Source organism: Cebidichthys violaceus, unplaced genomic scaffold, assembly GCF_023349555.1.
Source record: "Cebidichthys violaceus isolate CVI_PGR_0920_01 unplaced genomic scaffold, fCebVio1.0.p SCAF_15, whole genome shotgun sequence".
Classification (NCBI taxonomy): domain Eukaryota; kingdom Metazoa; phylum Chordata; class Actinopteri; order Perciformes; family Stichaeidae; genus Cebidichthys; species Cebidichthys violaceus.
Genome location: NW_027176318.1, coordinates 3,083,798 through 3,091,471, shown reverse-complemented (window position 1 = coordinate 3,091,471; position 7,674 = coordinate 3,083,798). Strand labels below are relative to the sequence as shown.

General features: G+C 39.4%; 1 protein-coding gene across 1 annotated transcript; it reads right to left on the bottom strand.

Annotated features, from left to right (window-relative positions):
- Window positions 1-727: 727 nt before the first annotated feature.
- Window positions 728-7,361, bottom strand: dtx3la (deltex E3 ubiquitin ligase 3L a). The gene is made up of 5 exons (XM_068709461.1): window positions 7,180-7,361; window positions 5,474-5,556; window positions 5,222-5,373; window positions 2,644-2,855; window positions 728-1,260 (listed from the first exon to the last, which is right to left on the bottom strand). Exons 2-5 carry the CDS (start codon window positions 5,553-5,555, stop codon window positions 1,191-1,193), a joined length of 516 nt encoding a protein of 171 aa, XP_068565562.1. The 5' UTR covers window position 5,556; window positions 7,180-7,361; the 3' UTR covers window positions 728-1,190.
- Window positions 7,362-7,674: the final 313 nt, after the last annotated feature.

The window sequence follows — 7,674 nt, the reverse complement described above, 5'->3', positions numbered from 1 at the left end:
CCATTCACACCCATTCATACACTGATGCAGTGGCTACCATGTAAGGTGCCACCTATATTCATTCATACACTGTAAAAACAGCCTGCGGGAGCAATTTGGGGTTAAGTGTCTTGCCCAAGGACACATCGGCATGGACTAGTGGAGCCAGGAATCGAACTGCCGATCCTCTGATTGAAGGACGACCCTGCTCTACCACTGAGCCACAGTCAAAGGAAGAAGTCTATCATTAAATAAATTAAATTCAGAGTCACACACTGGCACTTTGTCATGCCACTTGGCCGTGCCTTGGGCTGCATTCATTCAATTTCGGCACATTCCTGGAGGTTTGTGATGAGGTGTGGATTTGTTTATATGTGCTTTAGAATATAACCGCTATTTGAAAATGACCTTTGGTTCTTTTGATTCACGGCTTGGTCCTCACTAATGCCAGAGCCTCTTTTCTTTCACTCTCTACCTCGCTCATCTACTGCTGTACGTTCTTTCTCTCCCTCCCTCCCTTTTGCTCGTTGAGCCGGAGAGGAGGGGCAAATTTGGAATGCTGTGTTTGCAAACAGCAACCGACAATGTGACTTCAAATCATACCTTCATTTTCATACCTTTGTTATCATTTTCTGATTTTGATCTATTACAAAAAAATATGAAAAAATACAACATAGCTCTGGTTTAAAAGGGATAAAATATCTTTAGTATTACTTAAGTAATCATTTAATCGAACATGAGACTTTCACCCAATCCATGATCTGAAACTTAGCATTTGTCATATTTAATGAACTGGAGCTAAGAATGTTCCCTGTGCTGCTAAAAAATAAATTACATTTTTAACTCACTCATACAGGGACATCATCTATTTATAGTCCTATAAATACAACAATGTGACTCCATATTCGGAGTTGAAGAAGTCATTTTTGTAATGACACAATATATTGATTCATACAAGGACATAAGACACCACCAAAAGTTGTAGTACATATTATAATAAATATATTTCAAGAATAAGAACTGTACTAATGTAATAATACACAGATTACACTCAAGATTACATATTGACAGCAACAACCATTGATTATATATTTAAAAAAAGACGTTTTTTTAAATTATAATTTATAGCACAGGTTCTCTGGCCATTCAGAGATAAACTGTTGTTTGAAGTCTCTGCCTTTTTCTCTCCATCCAGCAGTGTGTGTTACATGTTATTCAATGCCTTTATCCCTCAGCAGCCTTCTAACAGTCTTCAGGTAGTCAGAATCTGGGTAGCCGTCACTGAAAGAACACAAATGACACAGAGACAATTACTTTATTACACTAAGTATAATGGTTCTCAGAATTTTTCTGTGATGCCGCCCTTTGGAAGCAGAAAAATATATTCATACCTCCATCCCGCACATTTTGGCCAAACATTATTGGGGAAATTATCAGCAATAGAGGCCTAATTAAATATAATTTTATTAGGTTAATATTATCCTACTACTACTGTGGCCAGCGCACTTTGCCGTAATCTGCTGGGGGAGGACCATTGGAGCCAGTGACACCAACAGACTTAATAAACAAGAAGAAGGCTAACTCCGTGTTTAGATGCAAACTAGACCCTGAGAGGACACTGAACAAACAGGTGTTGATATGTATATTTACCGTGTATTTACTGTTGCTGTGGATAAGATGTTGCTGTAACACAATCATTTTCCAATTTGGGATTAATAAAGTACATCTTTCTATATCTATCTGTCTATTGTGAATATTATATTACATTTCTACCAATAAATCCGATACACTATTCTTTTACGGTAACACTCTTTGCAGACCATCTCATTTAGAAAGGGAAACCAAACCAGTGTTGATTACAAAGTAACATACTTTTTTTTTTTCTTGTATTGAGTAACGTAACACATTACAGCCCATAAATGGAAGCTACAAGTGCAAAATAAAATAAATAACTAAGTTGAAGAGCATGGTGCTGTGGGTTTTCCTCTTTTCCTTCTAAATTAGCCGCCACTGACACGTACAGTGCGCGCCCTCTGGACAATATAAGCAATTCGCACAAATAATCGCAAAGGGGTTTTCATTTTTGGTTACACACTAGTACTCTAGATACTTTTCTCAGAAGGAAACACAACTAGTTCCTTTGTAATAGCAGTAAAGTTGTAATGTAACAAGTTACATTGAAAAGTAATGTAACTCAAAACTGCTCCAAAGTCTTCTTATATCAGTTTGTAGAGTTTATATCAAATTTGAATCACACAATTTTGGGTGGTTCCCATTGGCCAACAGGGGAAGATTGTGGTTGTAATCATAGAAATAAAATAGGAGTAGGGGGGACATTCCCATTCAAATCAATGTAGCAGGATGGTCAATGCGACATTTATATGTGCACTGTTGCCAGTGTGACCGTTGTAGCGGGCTAACTTCCATGTAAACTAAACTGACTTACATTAAGTCTCAGACTTACTGTGGTGAAGTGTAGAAAGCAGGAGTTACTGGGTCACTTAATGCTTCATCCACACACTCTGTAAAAGTGTAGGAAAGCACATTGCTATCGCCAGATGAGCGACAACTTTGTTTTTGCAATTTTTTTGTAAATGACCACAAAAAAGAGTTCAATGTCCATTCTACTCCTATTTTATTTCTATGGTAGTAGTATATACTCACACTCCTTTCCCTCCATCTGGTTGTGTTTTGAGGGGGATGGAAGTTGTAATGATCGTGTCCTCTCCATCTTTATTGGTGGTAATTGTAAACAGGAGCTGCTCGTTGAAAGCCTTGTCCAGAAGCTTTAGAAGCCTCCTTCCGTCGCGGTTGTCAGGCAGGTAAGCACAGAGCCGCAGTCCGTTGTAAGGCTGGCCCGGGTGAGGGTGTTTTTCCTGCAGGAAGCGATGCACAGTTAACAGTCTAACGCAGGGGTATTCAATAAAAGTTCAGCAAGGTCCATCTAGAGAGAATTTCCTCACGCAAAGGTCCAGAACATCACAATAATGTTTAACTTGCGCTATGATTTAGTCCCATATATATGGAATTAGCCAACAGTTGTATTAACGTCTGTATGTAGTCAACAACTGACTGTCAAATGAAATAAAGAAAGTTCAATTAAATAATATCTCAACAATATTTATTGGCATCTTTCAAATTGAACTGGATGAACTATAAATAATACATAATCTAATAATAAGTAAATCTTCTCTCATTTCAAGTAAAACAAGGGCTGGATTGAAAAATAAAATACGTAACAGAAAGCTTTTGAAAAATGTGAGTCTTAAAATAAAGTACTTCATTTTAGAAAAATGTATTTCACTGAATTGTCCTGCAGTTTTAAATTCAGTTCATTCAGGTGTGAAGTGATATCAATCAAGAAAACAATGGCGAGAAAGAGAAATCTGTGTTCAGGGACTTTATCTGTGGTTATTAAACCACTTGTTTCAGCTCTATTCCTCTCTGTTAACATCATTGTTGGACAGTGAACTGACGTGTTAGGATTCTGATCATATTGAGCTCTTAGATTGTTTATTATCTGTGACTTCATTTCAGATGTGAGTGGGTTTGTTTGCTAAAAAGAGTTGTGCTTTGTCTCGTAGCGGCGCTTCACATTACCGCTTTTAAATATCACCACAGTCTCAGAACACATGAGAGTTTTAAACTGACGAATTAGAGTCTGTGCATTCTTGGTTAAAGACTCTGGTCTTTCTGGTCTCTCTGACCACTTTTCTCTTTTTGGAGAAGGTCATGTGAAATAACTTCTCTAACTCTTGTAATTCTCCTACTCTTCATTCTCTTTCCTCGTCTCTCCCCGTGTGTGGAAATCTCACTCGAGTCTGGAAACTTGTCAGAATACCCATATTTGATTGGCTGAGCTGCATCACGTGATGTGATTTACAACGCATGTAATTGGTCGGTCTGTTTCCTGGAACGCTGAACGAGGACGCTGGAAAATCTGCGCCGGTTGAAATAGAAGCGCTCAGTCAAAATGTAATAATTCTCATTTATCTATCAGTTTCAGGTCCAGGGTCCGGATACAACGGCATCTGGGTCTGGATCCGGACCACGGTCCACCTATTAGCGACTCCTGGTCTAACGCTTTGTTTCACACAATCCTTCACTAACCCATGTGTTTTTGATGCTTAAAGCTTAACCACACTGTACTTAACCAGACAATTGGTTGCTATAAACTTATGAGACTGGTCAGGATGGTTTTGCAGACAAAATTTCAGCAGCCGACTCTTTCATGTAATAAAATGTGCACGTCAGCGCTTCCTCACCACCACAGAAATGTTTTCACAGCTGATCCTGTAAAAAGTACAACTAAGGGAATGCGCAAAACTGTTCTACTACGTTCCCAGATATCTAGCATTAAAAAGAGTCAGTGATAAGGAGAATGCTAGAGAAAGCATTCTTACATTACTATCAACAGTAGAGGAATAGTCTTGTAGCAGGGTTAGCTTCTAGAGGAATCTGAAGCAATTACAGCAGCAGTAGTCGCAATAATGCACATAGATGGGTAATCTTGTTTTTTTAATGAAATGAATACATGCATAAATGCAAACAAATATCCTCCTGCAGCATGGACTCTGTGCTGCTTCAGTGTTTAGCAGTTCCCATCCTCCCATAGCTCTGCCAACCAGACCAACCAGATCGTCAACTTCTTTTGTGGAAAGAATGCTGCCCGTAGAAACCTGCGCTCTAGTCTGAGCTCCTGTTGTTTGTGATTTTGTTTTGTCCTGTTCTTGTTACTTTGCATTATGTTGTCGTATAGTCTAAGGCATGTGATGCACTTAGGTTTATGATGTATCATAAATCAAGCTGGTTACTGAACCTACTGTTGATTGTAAAGAATTAAAATTGTACACTTTGCATACTTGTTATTGATTATAGCTCCATACACAACAAGAGAAAGGCTTTAGAGGCACATTATTGTCACTTCCTTTTTAGAATTAAAAACTATGCGCAGCAACTCTATTTTGTCATTGTCTTCTGTCATGTAAAAAAGTTGTTATGCACATGGTTCATATGCATAACAACTTGTTTTCCCATGCTAAGATTAATACTATGAAATAGATAAGATAAGATAAGATAGAACTTTATTAATCCCGAAGGAAATTCTTGAAAAATTATCCTAGCCTCATCTTAACTGTGATTTCCACAGACTTCCAGGGATTCTGCATATGCACACAAACTGTTAGCCAGCCAATAATTAGATAGACAGTAGATTTAGATTTAAATAGATTTACAAGCTTACTGTCTGTATTCCATCTGGGAATATGTAGTTCATCTGCAGGGTGTTGTCATCAGGGAATCCTGGTAGGTCTCTGTGGAGGATCACCCAGGTCATTTGGCCCTGTGGCTGGTAGCCACTCGGTCCTCTGTCCATCCCATTCAATCCTTCATTAGCTGCACAGACAGCAGGCCAGATTTAGTCAAATGATCCAGAAGTGAGTAGAATATAAGCATGGAAAAGCATGACAGACACACAGAATCGGTTTGCATGTACCTTGTTGTACCAGTGGTGGAGGACCCTGTCCGTCCAGGTAGCGGTTGCAGTAGAGTTTGTCACTGCTCTGTCCAGAGCCCATTCTGAGAAGCAGCAGACAAACACACAGAGGGAATCAAATCATTGGTTGATTCTTGAGATTATCCAAATACAGTTATGAAACATTGTCAGTGAGCACAACATCTAATTTGGGGCACTCTAAACTAACATTAAAGGTCAGTCTACTTGTCATGGAAAGTGCTTTGGCGTGTGAACATTCTTTCAGTCTACGCTTGGAGACAACAGATGGTTCCAAGCAGTTTGAAGACATGGGTGTTAACCAGGCAGGAGGGGTCAAATGGAAAAAGTTATTTGTTGCCTGATAGGAAATGTAGGATCCAGCATTTTTGGAGCTTGCCCCATGGTTGGAACTAAAGAGAGGCAGGATATCAGTGCCTCTGCTCTTTTGATTTTGGCCAGCAACTGCCCTGATTACTGGAGATTATTCCAAAGATGATCTGATCTTGAGGGTCAAAATCTAGTGTTAGGACCTCTTTTATTTACGTTTTGTGCGTATGTGTTGCTCAGTACTACATTGCTAAGTCCCCAAGCAGTTTGTTTTATTTGTGGGTATTTAGCCATCATATATTTAAAAAAATACACATATTGAAGTGGATTTAGGATTTTTTTGGATCCAAATCTGACAGCAGTTTGCGTCAGAATACGTAGAAGTAATCAGTTAAAGGCAGCGGACTTGCTGAGGAGTCCACATGGCTGTTGGAGATATTGTTATTGAGGTTTCAGTGATTCAACCCCTGAAATGACACAAAGGTCATTGAGGACCTTGAGAAGAGTCTCATGAATGAAGTTGTGAATTGTTGTGAAACAGCTGGATACACATGTCTGGTTGTTTCAGTTACAATCTAAGAGACTGCACTGTCACCCAATCTGCCGCACAGGGGGAATAAAGACAGATTCATCTTCATTCACTGGTGTGTCCTACTTGGAAGAACACAGTTGACTAAGATATAATTTATCATGAAACTATGAAACACAGCCCTCAGCCAGCAGTACATTAAAGTATGTGGGCAATGGATTCACATGTTTGAGCAAATACTGTATACTTGGCTACACATTATGGTTCTTTTATTTTGTTACTTGCATCTTCCACTCCTTGTAATTTACAATAACGCTAATGTCAGGTCAATTTAAGCGTAATATAACATAAAAACAATTCAGTCCAACTTTCAGCCTGCTGAGACGCTGAATGTGTTGATTGTGAGTCAATCTGCAAACACAGCTTCTCTGTCAGTGTGTGGTTAGCTGCCACAAGTTGTAAAGAAAACTGATGACTCAATCAAAATCTGATGATCTCACTCATTGTTGGCACTGGCCTTTGTTTTTTTGCTTTTGTGACTGTTGAGATGTTCAGGAAGTATTCCAGTATAGATTTCTTGAGCCCTGAAAATGCAAATGCTACATTTACACAAACAAAATGAAACATGATTTCAGAAATTACACTGATGACATCCCCCCCCCCCCCATTGTTAAAGAACAGGTCTGTTGTAATTTTGAATTCAAACCTCCAGTTCTTGCTGCAGGTTTTTACACAGTGCTGTGACTACACAACACGAGCAGGTTTGGCTGACACGACACAGGCAGAGAACTTGTTAAAAGTCATTACAGGAAAGCTCATCAAAGGGTGCCGTTGTTACTGACATTAGTACCTGTTCAAATGCTCTTCTTCTCAACACCTTGGGGAAGTTTTCTCCTTTTCTTCTGTCTCTCTCCTGTGCAGTCCGGTAGTTCAGATGTCTATTCAGCTCATGATGACCTGAGAAAGAGACAGAGAGAATGAGACAGAGAGAAAGAGACAGAGAAAGGGAAGGATGGGTGTGTCAAGTTCCAGGGTTGTGTTGTGCTGCTGAGAGATCTGTTCAACTGGTGTAGCAGCTTTGACAGAGATTGTAACATATGCGTGTGTGTGTGTGTGTGTGTGTGTGTGTGAGTGTGTGAGTGTGTGAGTGTGTGTGTGTGTGTGTGTGTGTGTGTGTGTGTGTGTGTGTGTGTGTGTGTGTATGACAGATAAAAAGAGAGGGGGGGACCTAGAGAGAGAGACTGAATGCGATAGAAAGCAGACACAGATCCTAACCAAGTTAATGCTCAGTGACCACAAATAGGCAATCTAAAAAGGAATACATACAAAATCATGGCACCCGAAA

What these genes read in the sequence shown, in the direction of transcription:
- dtx3la (XM_068709461.1), bottom strand. Translation starts at nt 5,555, where the DNA reads ATGGGCTCTGGACAGAGCAGTGACAAACTCTACTGCAACCGCTACCTG. An exon ending in TCCCAGATGGAATACAGACA is followed by an intron (nt 2,856 to 5,221) that starts GTAAGCTTGTAA and finishes CGCTTCCTGCAG; the next exon opens with GAAAAACACCCTCACCCGGG. An exon ending in CCAGATGGAGGGAAAGGAGT is followed by an intron (nt 1,261 to 2,643) that starts GTGAGTATATAC and finishes GTGTTCTTTCAG; the next exon opens with TGACGGCTACCCAGATTCTG.